Below are 23,377 nucleotides of genomic sequence, written 5' to 3'. Positions count from 1 at the left end.
CTTGTAGATCTGCTATTTTCAAATGGCCGAAATGTGTATAGGGCTGAAGTGGTTAAGTTTTGTAATAGACCTAATCAAAATCTACAAAGTAACTAGTAACTAATTGTACTTAAGTAGGCCTATAGTACTCAAATAAAAGTAGGCCTTAGTTACTTTCCACCCACTGCCTATATGTTGCGCTGATCAGAGCAATGGTCACGAGTTATGTAGAAGTGTAAAACACTGCTGTAACTCTAGCCTACTGTATAGTGCCCCATATCAGCGCAGGCACACCTGAGCTTCCATGGTTTTTAGACAGCTGGTGGGTGGAGCTTCATTTCCATCCACCAGCTGTCTAAAAACCCGGAAGAGACGCCGGCTACGACCGGCATTTGTCCACGCATGGAATCCTAGGTGTGCTTACACCCTATCAGTGTTAGCACACCTATGAATCCATTCCAAGCATTAGTTTTGCACGAAAAACACTCCTTGGGCTAAAAACGGCATCACAAATGTGATGAGGTCATCACATTTGGGCACATTTGGGAAAGTTGCTATGGCCGAATTTAGCCCAAGGAGTGTTTTTCTTGCAAAACTAATGCTTTTTCGCACGCTTTTTGACAAATTAGCGTGAAATCACCCTTATCTCTCCCTAAGCTCATCCGCTATGGTTGTAAGCACACCTAGGATTCTATGTGCGGCCAAAAGCCGCTGTCTGCCGGCGTCTCTTCCGGCTCCACCCACGTGGCTGAATGCCGCGACGGCCAGATTCCCGGAAATGCTTGCCCCAGTGGCATTCTGCCGCGTGGGTGGAGCTTCTTTTCCATCCACCAGCTGTCTAAAAATCCGGAAGAGACGCCAGCAGACAGCGGAAAACCACCACCACGCCTGTCTGCCCAGGTCTGGCAACAGCTACAAGCTTTCCCCAGCATCATTCTGCCATGTGGGTGGAGCTTCATTTCCATCCACCAGCTGTCTAAAAACCAAGGACTGTCTAAAGAGGATGAGACGCGAAGACCGTACAGGCGACGCCATGTTGCTCACATGGTGCTCCATGGAAGGAAAGAAACATGCACAGTTGAGACCAAGGACTGTCTAAAGAGGACGGGACGCGAAGACGCCATGTTGCTCCATGGTGCTCCATGGAAGGAAAGAAACATGCACAGTTGAGACCAAGGAAGCTGAACGCGGAAGTGTTGGCTGCATATAGCCCATTGCGCATGTTTCTTTCCTTCCATGGAGCAACATGGCGTCGCCCGTACGACGCCATGTTGTCTTTGCGTCTCGTCCTTCTTAGACAGTCCTTGGTTGAGACCAGGAAGTTGGACATGACAAATCATAGATATGGCACAAATGGCCCAGCAGATGGCGTGATGCCACTGACAGGAGATATGCTTGTACATATCATGTCATGTCATTGCATTTTACCTTTTATATTAACGTTTTAACAGCAAATGGATAAGTAAGTCCCAGCATGGATCATCACACAGACAGTAATGTTGGTCAGACGTGACATATGTACAAGCATCTCTCCTTTCATTGGCATCACGCCATCTGCTGGGCCATTTGCGCCATATCTATGATTTGTCATGTCCAACTTCCTGGTCTCAACTGCACATGTTTCTTTCCTTCCATGGAGTGATGGAGCACCATGTGAGCAACATGGCGTCGCCCGTACGGTCTTCGCGTCTTGTCCTCTTTAGACAGTCCTTGCTAAAAACCAGGAAGAGACGCCGGCAGATAGCGGCTTTTGGCCGCATATGGAATCTCAGGTGTGCCTGCGCTGAATGAGATGTTCCTTACAAGTTTAAAATAATAATTAAGAGTCACACCGGGGACATGTGGCCCCTGGGCCCCTTGTGACTATTCTCATGGCATGTAAATATAGGAACAATACAAAAAAATCACACTTGTGTGAAGTGAGGGGCGCTCTTATCATCATACATCATCACATTCCATGCGCAGCCAATCAAATCATCACATTTCATGGCACAGAAAAAAAAAGAAAAATGTGCCATACCGAGGGGGCCTTGGGGCTTCATGGGCCTGCCCTTTTGCCTCAAACTGCCCCTTTCCCCCCAAAAAATGGTAAGCTGTAACAATTAAGGATGATCTGTGGCCCTTATCAATATTATATATTTGCATTGTAATGTATTGCTTATTTTACTGTCCAATGACATCCATTATTGAGGAACATCTTGCTCCATCTTGCGCCAATGTAGGCCTAGGCCTACTATATTTCTGCTGTGAAATGTCACGAGGGACAAAGCCTACTTTACATTTTTTATAAATTCTTTCTTTCATTAGTTTTTGTTATTGATTGATTGATTGAAATATTTATTAACAGTTTGCAGAATTACAGTACATTTCAAGCACAAACTCAATACAAAGACTGTTAACTGTGAGTGGACGACCCAATTAAGCATTACACTTGTTTACAAGAGGGTCCACCATGTTCAATTCATCAAAACATTTAGAGACGTACAAATAGACACTTCTATATAGTCAAAGAACAGAACAGGAATTCATCATAGAGGTAAAAAGGGAAAAGAGACGTTATGATGTGTGTTTAACAGCTTAATAATATAAATATAATATATAAATATTGAAGTTATATTTTAATTATGTATTCTGAAGTTTCTTGGCCCATAGTAGTTTTGCCAATAGTTTTGCATAATGGTATGCAACTAACCAATAGCCTATAGGTCTATTGAACAAAATAATTAAATACATTTGACTATTCACCACAAAATGTGCGAATGAGAATAATAGTTATTTGACAAATTATACCTAGCTACTGCATAGATAGCCTACACCAACACAATACATAATCATAAGGCACATGCATTGGCGTAGAACACTGTGAATTCAGAACAGAAAGGAATTCATCGCATTCTGTTCAATTCGCACCGCCTTTGCTGAATTTCCATTGGCTGCAAAGCAGGAACTCTTTCTCACAGAGAACGGCAGCTGACTTGAGACCTATGCTTGAGACCAGAAAGAAAACATCATGTCTGATCCTACGTTTGTAGATACTCGACGATTAAACTCCAAACCCCAGGATCTCACAGACGCATATGGAGCTCCGAGCAATTTTCTTGAAATTGATGTTTCTAATCCACAGACTGTGGGCGTGGGTCGTACCAGATACACCACGTATGACGTGAGAATGCGGGTGAGTTCTGTTGTCCAGTCCGCTTGTCGGGTACAAGTTATTGCGGTTATCTAAAGTTGAGGGGTATTTCAAGGACAAGATCTTTCTGTTAAGTAATACCGGAATTATATTTAGATTCTCGACGGTTTATTTGTTAATGTCAGGTAAATTGACTTTTTCCACTGAAACATTGAGCCTACTTTGAAACAAGAACGGATTAAGAACGTGCAGCAAATGTCTGCCCCAACTTGTCTGAGAATTTAAATGTCTCATGTTTGGATTCTAGCCATGGGGATAGAGCCCTATATATGTTTACTGTATGTTTTGGCTCCAAGGCGTGTGAATCCCAATGACCCAGTTTAGCTATAATCAAGCTGGCAGTAGTCTATTCTAGAGAATGATCTTCAGGATAAAGCAAGGCATCCTGTCCTGTTTACAGGGGAATGGATCCGTACACATTTGCATTGTAAACTGCTATGTTTTACCGTATTCACATTGATCAACTATGCATCCCTGATGTCCTGTCAATTAAGTGTTTCCGAGTTTGGTTCTTTACTAGAAGTTAAAGATGGAGTGCCGTGATTTTTGTACGTTTTCTGTTTGTATATGTCTATGGACTAGTTAACATTATTCTAATAGACCCCCAGGTGTGGTTATAAATATAATATTCAAATATGTCTACCCAGCTGTGTATTTTTGGTTTCTTCCTGAAAGCTGAAAGCCTTTGAGTCAAAATGCCCAATTGAAACACACCACTTTTTGTGACATCATAGATTCATAATGATAACCCCTATCCCATTATCATACAACAGCTGTGGGCGAGGCTTAAGTTCAGGTGGGTGGTATATGGTGAAAACCACGTATACATGAGCTGGTGGGTGTGGCCACATAAAAACATAATTGTAAGTTGTAACACTTTCTGTACACTTTTTTTGTATAGTATAATCATAATAGCCTACCTGATGATCATGTTTTAGGGGGGGTGGATCACGGCACTCCATCTTTAAGAGTAATTTGCAGATTTTGCACCCTTGTTCTTTACCTCAATTGGCATAATTAATTTTGTATGGTACTATTTATTTATTGACCATAATTTAATCAGGGGAGACCCTTGAGAGCATGCATTCATATACAGTAGGACACCCTGAGTACAATCATATATACAAAAATGAGACGAGTTAACCACAAATAATATATTTAGGTAAAATATAGATGAGCAATATTAAAAGAATATCATGATGCTAATGCATTGCTACAAAAAACAGGTACAGTAGTTATGTATTGCATCCTCGAGTAGTGTTTTAAATGACTATGAGACTGTCCAGCTTAAGAGAGTCCTGGATTTTCCTCCATTTGTCCAGAGCATAAAAGAAGAAAGCAGTCTTTCCTTGTCCACTGTTCGTTTATGGAATTTTAAGTGGAATGTAAGATACTGTGAGTGCGTCAAATATCCCATCGTTTTTGGAATTAAAAGTGAGGACAAATGCAGCGGGAGCTTGCCACACAGGGCCTTCTAAACAAACACAACACAATGTTCTCTACGAGTGGCGACTGGCGAGTGAAGGCCAACCCAATTTTTCATATAAAACACAATGATGAGTATAAAAGCTATCACCGGTGATGGTAAATGGTGCATTTATATAGCGCCTTTATCCAAGGCGCTTGACATAGATTGTGCATTACATTCACCCATTCACACACACATTCATACACCGATTGCGGCGGAAGCCATGCAAGGTACCAACCAGCACATCGGGAGCAATTTGGGGTTCAGTGTCTTGCCCAAGGACACTTCGACATGTAGCCAGGAGGAGCCGGGATTCGAACCGCCGACCCATGTATCATTGGACGATCTGCTCTACCTCTTGAGCCACAGTCGCCCCTGTCGCTTGAACAATGTTTTTTCTGTTCGAGAGAGACATGCCTTGTTTCTATAAAGGGAATCAAATTTGCCTAGACATTCACCAGGGAGATTTGCTTGTGCTACTGTAGGTAAAAGGCAGTGTAGTTTTGGTATGCACTAACTGAAATGCGTTTCCCTTTCCATGTTTTAGACAAACCTACCCGTTTTCAAACTGAAAGAGTCCACTGTGCACAGAAGGTACAGTGACTTTGAGTGGCTGAAGAATGAGCTGGAGAGAGATAGCAAGGTATGACATCATGCAGTAGCTTATACAAATATTAATACAGTTTTATTGATTCGTCATCATCAAAATGTATTTCACCTTCAGCAACCATTGAATGACCCTACATACATTATTTCCAAACAAAAGTATAAAAGAAAAAGACAGAGAAAACAGATTTAGTAATACATTAAAAGCACAGGATATCATTATATAAAAATGATAATTGTATAGAAATGTAAAAAATAAAACATCATGCAATAAGCGATACATTGATAGATACTGTAGATTTATAAAATATTTCATAGTCAACAAATTGGTTAAAAACATATTTTACATGTAGATGTTTGATAGATATTGTTGCAGAGAAAATCTCTTAAATGTAACTGTTACATTGTTTTCTACAGATTGTGGTCCCATCCCTCCCTGGTAAAGCTCTGTCGAGACAGCTACCTTTCCGTGGAGATGAAGGGATATTTGAAGAGGCCTTCATTGAAGAGCGAAGGGCAGGCCTTGAGCAGTTTATCAACAGGTGCACACAGTTTATTTTCATTATTATAGATTTTGTCTTTAATTGAAATCCTGATTTTCATTTACAATGCTGCGGTTAAGTATATACTGTACAGTATTAGGAAAATCTGAGAGCATGTATTCCTCAAAATGCTTGTGAACTTATGAGGATCATTTATGTACTTCCTGATACCTACAGACATACACCCTGATAAGTCAACCACTCTTCTTCCTGTATTAAAAATAGGGGACTAAATAAACCTCTGCATTGTCATGTTCTTTACCAGAATTGCAGGTCATCCCCTGGCTCAGAATGAACGTTGCCTACACATGTTCCTCTTGGAGGAGAACGTGGACCGGAACTACATCCCAGGGAAACAAAGTCAGTAGGAGGAACAAGGGTGGTGGTTGAAAGGTGTAGGAGTTACCGTTCTCATTTCCTTGGCTATATTGTAACTCCAGCTCATAAAGCTCAGGATTCACGAACACCCTTATTGTCAAGTAGGAGGTTCAGAGATGAGATGGGATTTCCTATGGTACTTGGCACACAGTAAAATCCTTAATGTTAAGTTAACTCAGAGGTTTTACAAATGGAATGGTTCCATGATTTTCCCATTGTTCTGAGGTGAAGAGATCAACAACCACATGTCTTCTGTATTTCTCTGCAAAATGCTGACATGGCAACAAAATGCAAAAGTGATGTGAAACTACACGTATTTCTTTATACATAATCTTTGCTATGGTGGTTGATGTATATTGTTGTGATTTCGGTTGACCACCCGAGTGGTCCCTTAAGAGTCTCCATCTAACACACAGAAATATATACAGTATTGGACATGGACACTGGACACACAACGTACCTAGCAGATATGAAAACAAGGATAAGAACAGAATGAATAGGAACAGAACATGCATCTTGTATCATTGTGCACAGACGTCAGTCTCTCTGATAAAGTAGTTGATGACCATCATCTCATGGATATCAATATGCTTACGTAGATGACTGTTTCACCACTGGGTCAAGCAGATAAAGTCATAATTCATGACATATTTTGTCGTGATACCAAAAACCTTATTGCACAGAAGTTTGGCCACCACCCTGTAGCATCTCGGACCACCCCCTGTTGAAGAACCCATAGGCTATTTTTCTTTGCCACTTGATTTATTAATATTGATTTTCTCACATCAGAACAATGGTATTTAGGTTGAAAATCAGCAAAGTTTTTCTTTAACTTAACTCTGAGGCTTTTACTGTGTACCATCAATCCATCCCTTAACACAGGACTGTCCACAGCATATATGGATACACAGGACTTGCATATGCTGCATGCTGTAGTGTAGTGCAACAGTATATTGCAAAACCTGATTTGCAGAACATACGTTACAGCACTGGTTCTCAACAATGTTCATGTCAAGGACCCCCAAATTGATATGTATTTGGCACTGGACCACTATTTGACAAATATTATGCCAGGGATGCGTTGTGAGCTTGTAGATTGTCTATTTTTGAATAGCTAAAAAGAAAAATGTGGAACAATTGTTTAAACTGTTCCTCATTTTTCTGGGGACCCTCTGGAATCCGTCCAAGGACACTGGGGGTCCCAGAATCCCACTTTTGGAACCAGTGTGTTAAAGAACACGTCAATGTCAAGGAGTTAGGACTACATGTTTAATGTTATAATTCCATTGTTCATCCCTGATAGCTAAAGTTCTAAACAGTCTGTCAGGTATTGATTTTCCATTTGTTGTCGCTTTGTGTCATAGGGTTTAGGTGGTTGGTAGGAAATGTAAGCATGTTTGTGACTCTTCAATTTGACTGTCCAAATTGTGTTACTTCCTATGACACATGTTTTGCATAACCTGTACTGTTTCTGTACTGTACACATTCCTTACATATATCTGTCAAACAGACAATGATGATGTGACTGACTAGACTAGAGCCATTATTTGACTTTTCTGACTACATCGGTATCGGCAATTATGCAGCTGATTAATGATTTTTAACCAGGGAAGCTCAGTATAGGCGAACATTTCAAAAGTAAATCTTTCAAAAATTGCAGATCTACAAGCTTGTTACTTGGATGGGCATTTTTTTTACATGTTTGAATTGGGCATAAGTGGTTAAATAAAAGAAAGTTCTGTTAATATGCTTGTAAGTTAAGTGTTTTCACTTTTTAACAAAATATTGGTCAAAACATCAGTAATTGTTGGTCTAGGTCTAGAACTTGGAACATGGGCATCCAAGCTAAAAATCTCCCACCAGTCGGGCTCTAAATGTAACCTATGCACAAGTAGATGCCTAAACAGTTATTCGGTAGCCAGAGGTCTGTGTCGACCACACATGAAGTATAAATTAAGCATTAGAGTCACATTCAAGGGGTCACATGTGTCTAGAGTGACATTCAAGGGGTCACATGTGTCTAGAGTGACATTCAAGGGGTCACATGTGTCTAGAGTGACATTCAAGGGGTCACATGTGTCTAGAGTGACATTCAAAGGGTCACATGAGTCTAGAGTGACATTCAAGGGGTCACATGTGTCTAGAGTGACATTCAAGGGGTCACATGTGTCTAGAGTGACATTCAAGGGGTCACACGAGTCTAGAGTGACATTCAAGGGGTCACATGTGTCTACAGTGACATTCAAGGGGTCACATGTGTCTAGAGTGACATTCAAGGGGTCACATGTGTCCAGACAGTGACATGCATGAACCCTAGCGTCCTTATTCTGGGGCAAACATTCGCCTACGCTAGCTGATGTACAAGCTTAGAACATGTGCAATATGTGAGCTTGTAGATTGGATATTTTCACCAAAGATAATTGGTGTACAAGATAACAGCAGTATACAGCAGTATAGACCAGTGGTTCCCAAACCCATTTGTGGGTCACAGGCCAATTTTTATGGCTCACGACTAGAGTAAAAATCCCATTTTCCTGTCATACATTTAAAAAAAAAGAATGTATTTCAAAAGGTTTTTTTTAATAAGAAAATAATAATTTTATACATTTAAAAACAAACAAACAAATCTAAGAAATTCCATGAATAATACAAATAATTTACAAAATAGCCGATCTACAAGTTTGCAACGGAGTGTGAAGCGACACGTTGTGTGCTTGTAGATCTGCTATTTTTCACTAGTTTGGGTCCCGGGCAAATGTCTAATCTGTCTTTTGGGTCTCGACCTGAAAGGTTTGAACCACTGGTATAGACGTCTGGGGGACTGCAGGTCAACTAAGTATAGTTTAAGCAGTTAATAGGTATATAAAGACTAGTAATGGGTGTATTTCTATTTAACCCTATTTCATCTTATGACAACATTTATCTCTACCCACCTACAGCTGTCAGTTAGAACACAACTGCATGTCTGATCTCTGTGAGGATTATTAAACGTCCATTGTTTTTATACAGTAGAGTAGACCTTGCAGAAGAATTCCTATATGAGCGTTTCATAATTAATTGCATTTCATCGCCTGATAACGTGCAGTGTAATTAGCAAACATTACCACTTATTTGGCTTTTAACTTTGGTCAGACATTCAGAACAAATTTGTTTCTGAGAAAGAAATGTCAATAACAATACAGAATGTTAAATAAAACGTCTGGGTTTCCGAGGCTATACAGAATACATGCTGTATACATGCTGTATTTCTAAAATCACACACATACACACACACATACACACACACGTAAGTATATACCGTATTACTTTTCCACTGCTTATGGAAATGGAGTGTTCAGAAGATGTTGTTGCGAGAAATTTCTTTTTGCTCAGATAGCACAGTAATAGAGAGCTGGTAGAAGTAAGTGTAGAATAGAAGCTTTTTACCAATGTACCAACAGGCTTAACTGTTGATCTATAATTGAACCATCGATAATTGAACCATCAATAATTGTTTTATGTTCAAACATCTTGATCAGTGAGACAATTATTAGTACTAACATGAAAAGTTGGAACATGACCATTTTTATTTTTTATGATTGCTTATTACTTAGTTAATAGTCTTACAAATGGCAGTCAGATGATAACATTTTCTATAATCTTACGGTATATGTTATTATTGGAAATGTTGATCATCAGCTTCATACTCGACCAAAGAGTTAAATCTTTTGTCTAACTGACTTTGCTGTTGATCACCTCAGCTTTGTAATTTATTTACAGTAGACATATACCTACATCTTTTCTTTTTTATAATTTTCAAATGTATTGCTGCTTTTTTAATGATTTTTAATTGTATTCATTTCTTTTTTTTTCTTTTTACAGCTATAATCACATATGCTACTCAGAATTTAACATTCTAAACATTTCATGCACATTTCATATAAAATGATTCATAAGTCATTGTACTTTATTAAAACACAAATCCAGTTATCTATGTCTACTGTTATTTTTCAACAGAGAGAGGACCTAACAGCCCTACTACTTTAGTATTTAATTTTACTCAGAGTGTACAAATATAACCAACTGAACCTGGCTGTAATGAATGAATTAACACTGAGGACTGTAGTGTTATGGGAACCTGGAACAAAGTACTTACTTCATGGGTATATGGCATAATACCAACACTCACAACGGAGAATGAGACAACCACTAAGACAAAATATGTTGTTTAATCACAAAATTATTTCACTCATTCTCAGTTGTCTTCCTAAGACATAGTAATTCTGCCAGCTCCTACAATAACTTTTGATGTGTTCTTATGAACATGTTATTGGGGTTCACATTTATGCTATAATGAATGCAACCATGTTTCCTCTGCTGTCTGTAAACATACCTCTTGTAAAAGGGGAGTGCCTTCACGTAGTCATGTCTCTGTGATGCTTGACAACATCGTCTGCCAGAACCCCAGTAGATCTTCTGTTGAAACACCATTCTGCACATTTCCTGCGAGGACAACAAACATCCGACAGTCAGCGTATGTGAGTCATAATTTCAATATTATTTTGATGTGCTCATAATGGAATGTAAATGTGTGTTGCTTTCTTTCATGCCTGGGTGTATAAAATTTAAATATAAGAGTTGACTCCTCAGAATTAGCCTCTGTGCGTTCATATGCTGTACCCTGTACATTGTAGAATACTTTACATGTTTTTTGGGGGAGAAAGACTACAGTACAGCAAAATGCTGTCGCATGCAAGGCAATCAGCTCCGTTATCTATCTATATACACACTAAATCAGCCATTATGCTAGTGAACTGCATTATAATTTTTGAGGGGAGCTAGCCCCTCCTATGTTCAGCTGTGTGTGTGTGTACCACGGAAATGATTTGATTGGCTGAGCATAGGAATGTGATGTATGCTGATAAGAGCGCCCCTCAATTCACACAAGTGTGATTTTTGAAAGTTTAAGAGAAAGACGAGAGCATCCTTGTATAGATGGAAATGCAACGGAACAAATGAGTTTAAAGCCCAAACCACACCAAAGGGTCGGGTTGGGACATTAAGGTAAACCACATCAATGCAACTCATTGAGTTGCATTGGTGTGGTTTACCTTAAAAGCTGTTTTGTCCCAACCCGAGCCTAATTTATCCATGATACTATTGTCATACATGACACTGTTTTTACAGAATTACAAGTTTGATGGGAATAAGATGGTCTTTGTGTCTGCTGTAGCCCAGGGCAGGCAGTCCATAATCATCCTGGCCCTTGGTGCCAGGAACGTGATGAATAGAGAATGTACATCAAATGACAGCGTTTTAGATGCTGATGTGAGGTAACCATGGAGACACCACTACTCCATTCCAAAGCCTCAAAATTGAGCTCACCCTCTCCTCAGCAAAGGTTGTTTCTTCATTCATTCCACCAGGTACTAGATGCACTGAGTGAGTTGAGTGTCAATGATTTGAGTCACATTTCATTTTATGGGGTTATTGTAGGCTATATGATTTAGCCTCCATGTGGCTGAGATGAATCACACACTGTAATAAAGAGAACAGTGTAATTAAACTTTACCACACATCATACAGCCCCACTTAAGATCCGTTTATAGGCTGCTGTCGCATGATGGTGTCACTGGTTGATATGGGTAACTTCAGATATTTTAGTCGTGTGTGGAAAAATGTGCACAAATTCTCCAGGAAAACCTAAAGACTGTCAAAGTAAACAGCATTAGTGTGTGAAACATTATTCCACTGTCTGGCATTCTTTCTTTTTATTTACCCCTTTATTTAGTATTTATGTATTCCTCCCCACACAAATTCAAATTCTGTGTGTGCTATCACTGCTGTTATATCCTACGGTCTCACCTGCCAGTGAAGAGGCATCGTTCTACTCCTCTATCACTGCTGTTATATCCTACGGTCTCACCTGCCAGTGAAGAGGCATCGTTCTACTCCTCCCGCCCAAAACTGCCTGCTGACGACACCCCACCCCACAGGAGTACATGCAGTTTGTATAGACGCTCTACAAAGCCAGATGCACCACAGTGGATTAGAACCCACAGGCACTTTACCACTGCTGGCTTTCTGGCTGGTCGGTACAAGCTGTCATCAGGCTCTCTACATTCTGAGCCAATGCCACGTTGGTGTGCTGGCTATCATTAAGCTCAGTGTAAATCAGCCTGTTTATACTAAATTGCGCATGGAATAGAAGATCTACAAGTTCACAACTTGTCGCAGTATGATGTGAGCTTGAAGATCTGATATTTTCAATGCGAGACACTGGTTCGCAAGTTCGTAACTAAGTATAACTCATGCATAAGGATCTGGGAGGGTGTTCACCAGAGTGTCAAATGAATAACCTTTTCTTTGCCAATAGTCTGACGGCTGAATATGTCTCTCAAAATCTCTCAAAACATTCAATACCTTGTGTGTATTGATTCTTATTATTGTGTAATCTCTCCCTGTGATGTAATCCTTCTAACCCAGAACATACCATTCATACTGGATTCTCCTTCTGGTCTAAATCAGCCCAGTCATGGCAGAGTGGAGGCTGGCTTCCTTGGGTAAAAAGATGTTCCGGCGGCTTCCGATAGAGCAGAACCAGGCATCACTGACCCAGTTCGCCAGGTGCCTGACCACACTGGACCTTGTTTTCCTGGGGGTGGGTTCCACCTTAGGAGCTGGGGTCTATGTGCTGTCTGGAGAGGTGGCCAGGGAGAAAGCTGGACCTGCCATTGTGCTGTGCTTCCTCATTGCTGCAGTCTCTTCCATCTTGGCCGGCCTGTGTTATGCTGAGTTTGGAGCCAGAGTTGCTAAGGCAGGGACAGCCTATGTGTACTGCTACACCACTGTAGGAGAGATATGGGCTTTCATCATTGGCTGGAATCTCATCTTGTCTTATATAATCGGTGAGCCAAAATATAATTTGTTAGATTTGGATGTTGTGACTTGGAGGTTATACTGGTATCATTCCACAGCTTAGGAGCCACGAGCGTGTCTAATTCAGTCAATTGCTAGACCTCTAGCAGAAAAGTGATGCATGGAGAGAGACAGAGAGCTCCAGTATCACTCCTGCCTCTCACCATCTAATTCCCTCCTTTCTTTTGTCACTAACCTCACAGCCACAGCCAGCGTTGCTCGAGCCTGGAGTTTGACATTTGATAACCTGGTTGGGCAGGCAATATCACAGTTCATCAAAAGCGCTGTGTCCTTCAAAGTCCCTGGGAATATGCTGTCTGAATACCCCGACCTATTTGCTGTTCTTCTGGTTGTCCTTCTCACAGGTGAGATTGAGATACTCTCTACTAGCCTGGTCCTAGACGCCATGTTGCTCCTACTGTAAATGTATACTTTGTCACACAACAAAGTATAAATTAGACTTTACTCCAACCGGAAGTAGTTCAACTGAACAACGCATGACTGAGTGTCAGACATTTTATTAGAGTGACAAGCTCTTGCTAACAGTCTTGCTAATAAAACCTTACTACCCCAATCTTGCAGTCAGCATATAAGAGTCTCCGCCGGCTATTATTTCAAGTTTAACAGGCAAATATCACATTTAGAATGTTCTAGCCCAATCTAGAAAGATCCCATGGCAATTCAACCAGTCCTATCATGTTTGTGACCAAAGTGTTGGATGGACAGATACTGTAGAAGAATCAACATTGTCATCATTACTCCGCTAGCTTTATTCCAGTTATTTGGGCATGGGTTCTGGTGAAGTGTCTGAATGACTTATTCTGTGTGTCTGTCAGTCAATATCACTTTTAACACACACAGCCCTGTTGTCCGTTGGCGTGAGTGAGTCGGTGTTAGTGGGAAAGATCTTTACCGTGATCAACGTGTCCGTGTTGGGTTTCATCTTCATCTCCGGCATGGTGAAGAGTGACTGGGCAAACTGGAGCCTCAATGTTGACCAATTCATCAACACCACCAACATCACAGACCCAGAGTGAGTCACCAGTTCCACAAATGCACAACACAACACAATTCAGGACAGCACAGAGTTGTAGGCAGAAAGGACACCAACATAAGAACATGATTTTACATCTAGACTGGTTAGTACCTGTACTGAGCGACAGAGGTTTGTATATCTGTTGGGAGTCTCGGGACAGCAGCATAGATTGATTTATGTGTAGGTTAGAGTCCCTTTTTGTGCATGAGTTAAAGTCCCACGTGTTATCTGAGTATAAAACACGGTTGCACAATACTCCGGAAGAATCTCATAGCGTGTGAAAAAGTCAAACCGTAATGACACCCTGACCTTAATGTTAGTTTTTATGCCTATCTTTGTTTTCTTAATTTATTTATTAGATTATGCTTTTAAATGCCTATGTTTTCTTTGAATTACTTTTTATGCCTTATGTGCAGTAATTTGAATTGTCTTCGTGTATGAAATGAGCACCTCCATTTATCTTCACAGAGAGAACTATTCTATTGGTTCATAACATGTACAGTATGTTTGTGTGTTAATGTAGTTCTGCAATGGAGGACAGTCCATATGGGAGGGAAGGAGGGAGTACTGCCGTGCCTCAGCCAAACATGTGTCTGAGCTGATCCACTGTGTTCTCTACGTTTATACCATATTTATTTTATTTGTATCATACTCCACATGTGTCCAGGCTCATCAAGAGAAGGTTTGGCTTTGGAGGGTTTGCTCCATTTGGAATCAGAGGAATACTTTCAGGGGCAGCAACATGTTTCTACGCTTTCGTGGGCTTCGACTGCATTGCAGCTACAGGCCTGTGCAGGATTCATATATATTCTAATTATTCTTATGTTATATTTATATTGTTTTTTTATGTTGTTTATTGGGAACATTTACTGTATAGCTAACTTTAATGTATTGGTTAATATATAAAAAGTGTGGATATGTGGCCATAATAAACATTGGTAACACTTTACTTAAAGATTGGGTCTATAATACATTCTAATTGTGTTTATAATGCATTATACACTCATTATAAATGTTTGTAATCGTGTATGACAACTTATAACATTTGTAACATATAAGTGCTGTTCATACAAGCTCAGTTGAACAGCACATTATTATAAAGTTATAGTTATAGTGTCTTGTGCATTTGTAGATTCAGCCTCAGATCTTAATGGCTTACATTAACTGGCTTTCTATTCAGGGCAAATTAGTCATGTTTTTTTTCTTTTATTAAAAAATGGTTGTTGTAGTAGATCTACAAACTTAAAATGTTACGCAAGGCGATATGCTGTGAATATGTTGATTGTTTTTTTTGTTTTAGTTTTTTTACTATTTGTGGTACGAAGACATTTACAGGGTTTAAGAGTAGTTGAGACAATGCCCACCCCTCTATTATATTTTGCTAATCCAATTGTGGGTGTATTGTTCATGTAGGTGAGGAGGCAGTGAACCCCATGCAGTCCATTCCAGTCAGTATAGTGGTCTCTCTGCTCTGCTGTTTTGTCGCCTACTTTGGAGTTTCGACAGCACTGACAGTGATGATGCCCTACTTCCTGCTGAACGCAGAGACCCCGCTGCCTGAAGCCTTCCAATTTGTTGGTTGGGGTTATGGCCGCCATGTTGTGACGCTGGGTTCTCTCTGTGCACTTTCCACCAGGTATGAGGCTCAAATGTAGTGGGTGAACACACCTTATACAGGTCTAAATAGTTGAGCTCCTGAATGCCTCACTGTCCAATCAGACCTCACAGATCATTGTCAGACGCACCTGTGTGTGTGTGTGTGTGTGTGTGTGTGTGTGTGTGTGTGTGTGTGTGTGTGTGTGTGTGTGTGTGTGTGTGTGTGTGTGTGTGTGTGTGTGTGTGTGTGTGTGTGTGTGTGTGTGTGTGTGTGTGTGTGTGTGTGTGTGTGTCTATATAACGTACATACATTTTTACAAATATGTTTTTATCAGATTAAGATTATCCACTGGAAATGTGATGATATTTATTATGCTGTTTTTCATTTTCCTATGGTCAATAGTAAATATTCATCATTCAATATTGTGTATATTGTTAGCACCCATATTTCCATACCTATACTAATAATAATGTGTGGTTGTCACAAAATCACAAGGCACAACTGAACTTGTCTCAGTATGCCTCTGGCCTCGGCACTCGGCACACCACTTTGGGAACCACTGTCCTATGTGATTTGGCCTTTTGACCACAGCCCCTGAAACCCGACCATCTACCATTTTCATCTGCATGTGATGTCTCCTGGACCATTTCTATCCTTTCCACTCTGGAACTCAACAATAACGTGCACAATGACAAGCTCTCTTGCTTTAATACCTTTCTGTAGTTTACTTGGCAGCATGTTCCCTTTGCCTCGGTTGATCCACGCTATGGCAGAGGATGGTCTGATTTTCAACTTCCTATCACAGATAAATGACAGAACAAAGATCCCTCTGCGGGCCACAGTTGTATCTGGTGCTATGGCAGGTGAGATGGTCAAGTCAGTTTTACAGTATAGCGCTAAATCACAACAAACGTCTCATGATGACACATTACACAAAGAGCAGGTCAAAGCCACACTCTTTCGTTTACAGAGATCCAACAATTCCCCCATTCCCCCAGCAAGCACTGGGAGCTCTCCATTAGCAGTAAGAAACCTTGAACAGAACCTGGCTATAGTTAGGCAACCATCTGCCTTGTTTGAGAGAGCAGCAACCATAACAATAACTAGAACTGCACTCTGTCGAGTGCCAACTTGCGCGTTGTGTGCGGGTTTCAGATAGTGACGTAATTAAGATATGTTTCAATATTGGTTGGGTAACAGGTAACGTATGTATGTATACTTGTATATAATCTGAGACCTATCTTAATTACGTCATCATCAACCAGGCACGAATAGTTCTTATTGCGGCAGTGGGTGCCCCCCGCCATCACGATCCATAGAAGCCTCTGAGACGAGAAAGCACAAAAACTCTAAGGAAGAAGTCAAGTCAGTAACATTCATTGATTGGACATGATGTGTAGAGATGGAGAGGAGGAGAGAAGTCTGAGCCAGCTCTATCTATATTAACAAAAACAAAAGTTTTAAGCCTACTCTTAAATGTTGAGAGATGTGTCTGCCAAGATGACTCCATGAGATGATTCCATGACTTGACAGCAGTTCACAATCTGTGATTGTGCTGAAATGTCAAACAGAATTCCACGCTAATCAAATTCACTTTAATAACAATAACTTATGTCAATGTTTCTGCAGCTCCAATGGCATTGCTGTTTGATCTGGATTTCTTGGTAGATCTGATGTCAATAGGGACACTTCTGGCCTATACACTTGTGTCGGTTTGTGTGCTTATCCTCAGGTCAGTCCATGGCTTACAACAGAGCAATATGTAAGATCTATCATAAACAATCAATGTTATTATTGTGCCCTGCAGTATTTTTGTTTCACTATTTGTAAGCCTGTTTATTTTTAGGGCAGGCCAGTGGGTTTTCAAAATCAGTTTACATTCTCACATTGAAGGAATCTGAGTGAGAGGTTTCTTTCAATTCAGACAAAAAAGAACATGAAGACAAAGATCAGAAACAGAAATAAAAATCTTGATCTGTACTTTGACCTTTTTAACACCAATTTGAATCATCTCTTCGAGGCTAGCCTTGGAAACCCAGACGTTTTTATTTCCAGGGAGAAAAATCAATCCAGATCAATCAATCATATTTCCAGAAATTCTGTTCTTGAGTTATTTTGTTCACAACCACACATACTACAGTATATACTGTACAGTAGATAGAATAAAGAAAAAATCATTATGTACTGTATTATATATATATATATATATATATATATATATATATATATGTATATATATATATATAGTGTGTGTGTGTGTTAATTTATTTATAGTGCCATATTCTGCTTATACCATTTTTTTAATTCTGTGTTTCTTTGCACGTGTTACTGTAGATATCAGCCAGCTCATCCGAATGACTGTCTACCAAAAGCAAGGACGACAGAGGTGTTCAGTGGTCATTCTGACAACCAGGACAAGCAGGAACCTAGTAGTCATAATGAGAGTCAAAAGGAGGGGGGCCCTAGTGGTTGTAATGACGCCAAAAGCGCAGAGGAATTTACTCCCAAACTTTTGCTTCTACCTAGCTGTGATGTTCCTACCAACAACTCAGAGACAATCATCCTCAGCACCACTGCTGTCTTCTGTGAGTTCCTCAATTGTTTACATGCCCTATTGTATGAGTAATGACATGCTGTAGATTAAGACATTTCAAGGGTCACATCACATAAATAGAACAATGGTTCTCAATCTTTTTTAATTTCAAGGATTTCTAGTTTGGTTGACTAATTAAACTGAAGGGTTAATTTGGTTGTATGTGTTTCAGAGTTATAGACCCATTTGGTTCCTCATAATCAGTCATTTAGCAGGGGACCCCCTGGAACCCCCACATTGAGACCTGGGGGTCCCAGGACCCTGGTTTGAGAACCATTGACAGAACATACATTGATACTGTAAAAGAAACAGACAGTTGTATGCTAGAATACTTCAAAATAATGGAGGAATGAATATACACTAATATAATTTGGGATATTTGATGATGAACATATATAATTATTTAAATAATTATAGAATAGAATGTAAACTGGAATAAGTTTGTTTTTGCTGGCGATATAATCCTAATGCAACGTAATGGTATTGAGAAGGAACAAATTACAGATCTTGTTTTTCCTGAATGGGGAGATATACTCATTGCTCAACCTGTATTACCTCCATCCATGTTCTCCCTCTCTGTATAGTGGGAGTGGTCACTGTGCTGTGCCTGGTTCTGACCCGGTACTGGGATGAGCTGGTCATGGCAAAGACTTCAGTAGTTGTTAACTGTGCTACTCTGACCCTGCTGTGCTTCCTGTGTACAGTCATCATATGGCGACAGCCTCAGAGCACAGACACACTCACATTTAAGGTGGGACTACTTCTACTTCCTTAATTTTGCACTAGGCCATTTTTATTGTGTTAAAACTATTAGATTCTTCATTATTTTTCTGAAGTTAACAATGAATTAAATGCCTAAAAATAAATATCCATTCTCTTCTCTGTGACTGCTCCAGCGCCCCCAGCCCACTTTTCAAAAACATCACCATGCCCAGTACTAGTGAATAGGATGCACCAGTCTCGTCCTGATTGGTTAATCCAGTCCGTCAGTCATTTTAGAATGTTGATGAGTCTTATCAGACGTGAACTGCGCATTTCTGGAAATGGTTGAATATTCTTTGAATATATTTACAGGTACCCATGCTCCCTGTGCTGCCATTGGTCAGTATCTTCATTAACATATGCCTCATGATGCAGCTCCGTGGAACCACGTGGATTCACCTGGCTGTATGGATGATGATAGGTTAGTAAGATAATGATATTAGATATAGTTTTATTGATGATGTTTTTGATTGAAAATGTCACTAATGACTTCTACAGGTTGGTCAGGGCCTGTTTGGCCTTTTGGGCAGGGAGGGAGTGGGAGAGTACTCGTTTACACCTTGCCACCGACCAACGTTAGGAGTGACAGCAGTAGGGTGGAAAACTGGGAATTGTCATAATGAGCCCCCCTAAAAAGGGGGAAAGAATTTATATAAGATTGAGAAAAAAAACTACTGCAACAGAAGTAGAGATGGATGGCCCGGGCCGCCGGTGTGGTGGTCTGGGCATGCTAGGCTGCAATGCTAGCCTGGAAGCGTGTTGCGGGTTTAAATCCCAATCCCGATGACCCCCATTTCCCATATTGATAGGTCAACTGTCACTGCCATCAATACAAAGAAAAATCACACCCGTGTGAACTGAGTGGTGTAAGGTCTTATATAGACAGATCAGCTGTGGTCTGACGTAATGTCTGACGTAATGAAATCACACCCGTGTGAACTGGGTGACCATAGCAACCATGCTCATTTTTGAGTGGTGTAAACCACTCCTACAACTGGCTTTGTTAGTCTGTCTGTCTGTCTGTCTGTCTGTGCTCAAAATATTAGCATGGTTGCTATGTTCACCCTGTTCACCCCGGGTGTGATTTCATTACGTCAGACATGATTTCATTACGTCAGACAGGCTATATAAGACCTTACACCACTCAGTTCACACGGGTAATTTTTTTTTGGTACGAACAGACACGGGTACAAAGCCAGTTGTTGGAGTGGTTTACACCACTCAGAAATACACAATAACGCATTAAAGTCCTGAGGGTTATGAATAAAGTTATCTTGTGTTTTTCTATATTAATCTACAATATATCAATGACAGTTTAACAAGTGTTTACATTTATATTTTTCTTCTCTTTCTTATTCTTGAATTCCTTGATGTCTGCAAGGTTTTATTATCTACTTCAGCTATGGAATCAGGAACAGTGCCATTAATTGCAGAACAGCTGAGTCCATCCCTCAGTCACATAACCTCACATCCCTTTCAACTGGAGACCCCAAAGAAGAGATGATGACTACCTAAAGAGCTGTTCATTCACAAATATTATGCTTTCAGGACTACTCTTAATGTGTTTGGTCATGTCTTGTTCCAAAATGTGTAGCCTAAATATGTTGTGATCCATAATACATTGTATTGTATATACGGTGGATTGTGCAGTCCGGGTAGGGAATGAGGCATTACCCCAGGTGAAGGAGTTTAAGTATCTCGGGGTCTTGTTCACATGTGAGGGGAGGACGGAGAAGGAGATCAGCCGGAGAATCAGAGCGGCAGGGGCGGTATTGCAGTCGCTGTACAGCCTGTACTGCACTGTTGTGACGAAAAGAGAGTTGAGCCAGAAGGCAAAGCTCTCTGTCTACCGAGCAATCTTCGTTCCTACTCTCACCAATGGTCATGAAGTCTGGGTCATGACCGAAAGAATAAGGTTGCGAATACAAGCGGCCGAAATGAGTTGTCTTCGACGGGTGGCTGGCATCTCCCTTAGAGATAGGGTGAGAAGTTCAGTCATGCGAGAGAGTCTCGGAGTAGAGTCGCTGCTTCTTCGCCTGGAAAGGAGCCAGCTCAGGTGGTTCGGGTATTTGGTTAGGATGCCTCTCGGGCGTCTCCCTAGGGAGGTCCTTGAGGCACGTCTCACTGGGAGGAGACCCCGGGGCAGACCAAGTCGCAGTTAGAGGAAACACATCGACTCACTGGCCTTGGAACGTCTCGGGATCCCCCAGGAGGAAGTCACTAATTTGTAACTTGTATATAGGCTATCTCATGATGTCATTGTAAATAATTTAGATCGTATTCTTGTTAATGTTTATTTGTTTGTTTAATATGAATCTCAATATTTCTACATGTGTTGTCAGAATCATAATCAGAAACTAGATAAAGTACGTGCCCCTCGGGGCACAGGTCTCTACCAGGGCAGGTCAGGTTGTGGCCTCCTGGTAGCGCTATAATAGGCCAATGTGAAAAGGGTGCCATTTCTTCTTACGCCTTGGATGGCAATTGGATGATTTGAGGCACATTTTGTTCCAAAAATGTGTTTTGAAAAATCCACCTGTTGGTGGCGCTATAACAGGCCAAAGTGAAAAGGGTGGGATATATTCCTCAGCCTAGTAGGAAAGTCTGTGAAAGATTTCACGCAGGCCCGGATTGGGTCACAGTCTGGCAATTCTGGCAGATGCCAGAAGGGCGGGAGGCATACTATGGTCCGACAGAGCATTGGTTCGAAGGAGCATTGGTCCGAGGTGCGTTGGGGGTCGGGAGAGGGTTGGGGTTAGGTTTAGGTGTGCTGCCCCGGGGGAGGTTAGGGTTAGGGTGATGGTTTGAGGTAGGTTGTCGTTCGGACCAATGCTCTGTCGGACGAAACACATGAACCCCAGAAGGGCTGGGCAGACATGGGGCCGGGGCTGAGCCAAAACAAAAAGAACAAGTAATAAAGACATAGTAGTGTGAGCGTCTTTGGGCCGGTGAAGACCACAAATGCCAGGGCCGATTTTCTTTGTCCATGCCTGATTTCACATAAATTGCATGCTGCGTTCATGATCTGAGGCTTTTTGTTCCAAACGGGCAAATCCTGCAAACTTTGAAAGCCAATGTTAGCCAATTAGGATGGAATATGAAATATCGGACAGATCCGGCTTGAACACATGATGACTATAGAGATGTGTAACGATTTGCGGTATTTTTGGACAGAATCTGGAGGAGTAATATCCAAAACATTGTTTTTCAAAAGTCGGCCTCCTGGTGGCACTACAACAGTCCGTTCTGGGAAATTTGGGGCAGAGGTTCATGCTGGCATCCAGGGAGTGTGCGTGCAAAATCCGGCACTGGGTTAACGATGCCGGAGATTAGCTGGTAACAGACGGACGGACGGATACACTGACACCACGCTAGACAGGAATGCCCAAAAACGTCACATCCGGTTTTAGCCTGGGGTAAGAATTTTCTATGGCTGCCAATGCAACTTGGTCCAATCCTTAATCACATACGGACAAACATCTATGCCGATGCTATCTAACTTGCGGAGGTAGCGTGCCTTGTCCACGGGCAACAGATCTTTCAACGTATGGCATTGCAAATACGTTTGATAATCGCTACTCTGCTCAATATTGTTTTGAAAATGCCGCAAATAGCATTGCAGTGAACGAGCGCAAATCACAACTTCCCCCGGTTGTGGGCGGAGTCACAGTTTGAGGCGCTGTTTACGCGCCGTGTATTCTTCACTTGCACAATGTAGGAGGCGGGACTAAGGGGGACTTCCTGTTGGGATATCACCCCTGTGTTTGCTTCCTGTCCATCGGGAGTGCATGTAAGTCAGTCATTTTCTACGGACAATTATAGTATTTTCTCGTCACTTGTAATTTTTTTAATTACGTTTAAAACAAACTTTTATTCATATGGTTCATTCATTTGCCATTCGTTTTTATCGTAATGTTTTATTTAGGGTTTTTTTCTCAAGGGGAAAGTTGTATGCTCCAGTGCCTGTCTGTGCTGCTGCACTATACGAATACAGTACAGTGGAATACAGTACAGTACAGTACAGTACAGTGGAGCACAGCACAGTACAGTACAGTGGAGCACAGCACAGTACAGTACAGTGGAGCACAGTACAGTACAGTGCAGTACAGTACAGTACAGTACAGTACAGTACAGTACAGTGGAGCACAGTACAGTGGAATACAGTACGGTACAGTACAGTGGAGTACAGTGCAGTACAGTACTCCACTGTACTCCACTGTACTGTACTGTACTCCACTGTACTGTACTGTACTCCACTGTACTGTACTGTACTCCACTGTACTGTACTGTACTCCACTGTACTGTACTGTACTCCGCTGTACTCTA

General features: G+C 41.0%; 2 protein-coding genes across 2 annotated transcripts; both read left to right on the top strand.

The window, feature by feature from the left end:
• The first annotated feature begins 2,867 nt into the window (after positions 1 to 2,867).
• On the top strand, positions 2,868 to 7,911 carry LOC306924475 (sorting nexin-12-like). The gene is made up of 4 exons (XM_079502993.1): positions 2,868 to 3,154; positions 5,188 to 5,283; positions 5,664 to 5,788; positions 6,054 to 7,911. Exons 1-4 carry the CDS (start codon positions 2,990 to 2,992, stop codon positions 6,154 to 6,156), a joined length of 489 nt encoding a protein of 162 aa, XP_079359119.1. The 5' UTR covers positions 2,868 to 2,989; the 3' UTR covers positions 6,157 to 7,911.
• Positions 7,912 to 12,680: 4,769 nt separating this feature from the next.
• On the top strand, positions 12,681 to 19,230 carry slc7a3b (solute carrier family 7 member 3b; the record flags this gene model as incomplete). The annotated part of the gene is made up of 10 exons (XM_079497110.1): positions 12,681 to 13,053; positions 13,267 to 13,428; positions 13,925 to 14,096; positions 14,767 to 14,885; positions 15,513 to 15,735; positions 16,420 to 16,559; positions 17,326 to 17,428; positions 18,031 to 18,281; positions 18,874 to 19,040; positions 19,186 to 19,230. The coding sequence occupies 10 exons, from the start codon at positions 12,681 to 12,683 to the stop codon at positions 19,228 to 19,230; spliced, it is 1,755 nt and encodes a 584-aa protein (XP_079353236.1).
• Between the last annotated feature and the right edge of the window lie 4,147 nt (positions 19,231 to 23,377).

Source organism: Electrona antarctica (assembly GCF_951216825.1).
Source record: "Electrona antarctica genome assembly, chromosome: 1".
NCBI lineage: Eukaryota > Metazoa > Chordata > Actinopteri > Myctophiformes > Myctophidae > Electrona > Electrona antarctica.
The sequence above is the reverse complement of the archived record's forward strand: the minus strand, read 5'-3'. Positions and strand labels throughout refer to the sequence as shown.

Excerpts from the sequence above, each read along its gene's own strand:
- LOC306924475 (XM_079502993.1), top strand. The coding sequence starts at position 2,990 with ATGTCTGATCCTACGTTTGTAGATACTCGACGATTAAACTCCAAACCC. Across the intron at positions 3,155-5,187 it reads CGTATGACGTGAGAATGCGG|ACAAACCTACCCGTTTTCAA; the intron begins GTGAGTTCTGTT and ends TCCATGTTTTAG. Across the intron at positions 5,284-5,663 it reads AGCTGGAGAGAGATAGCAAG|ATTGTGGTCCCATCCCTCCC; the intron begins GTATGACATCAT and ends TGTTTTCTACAG.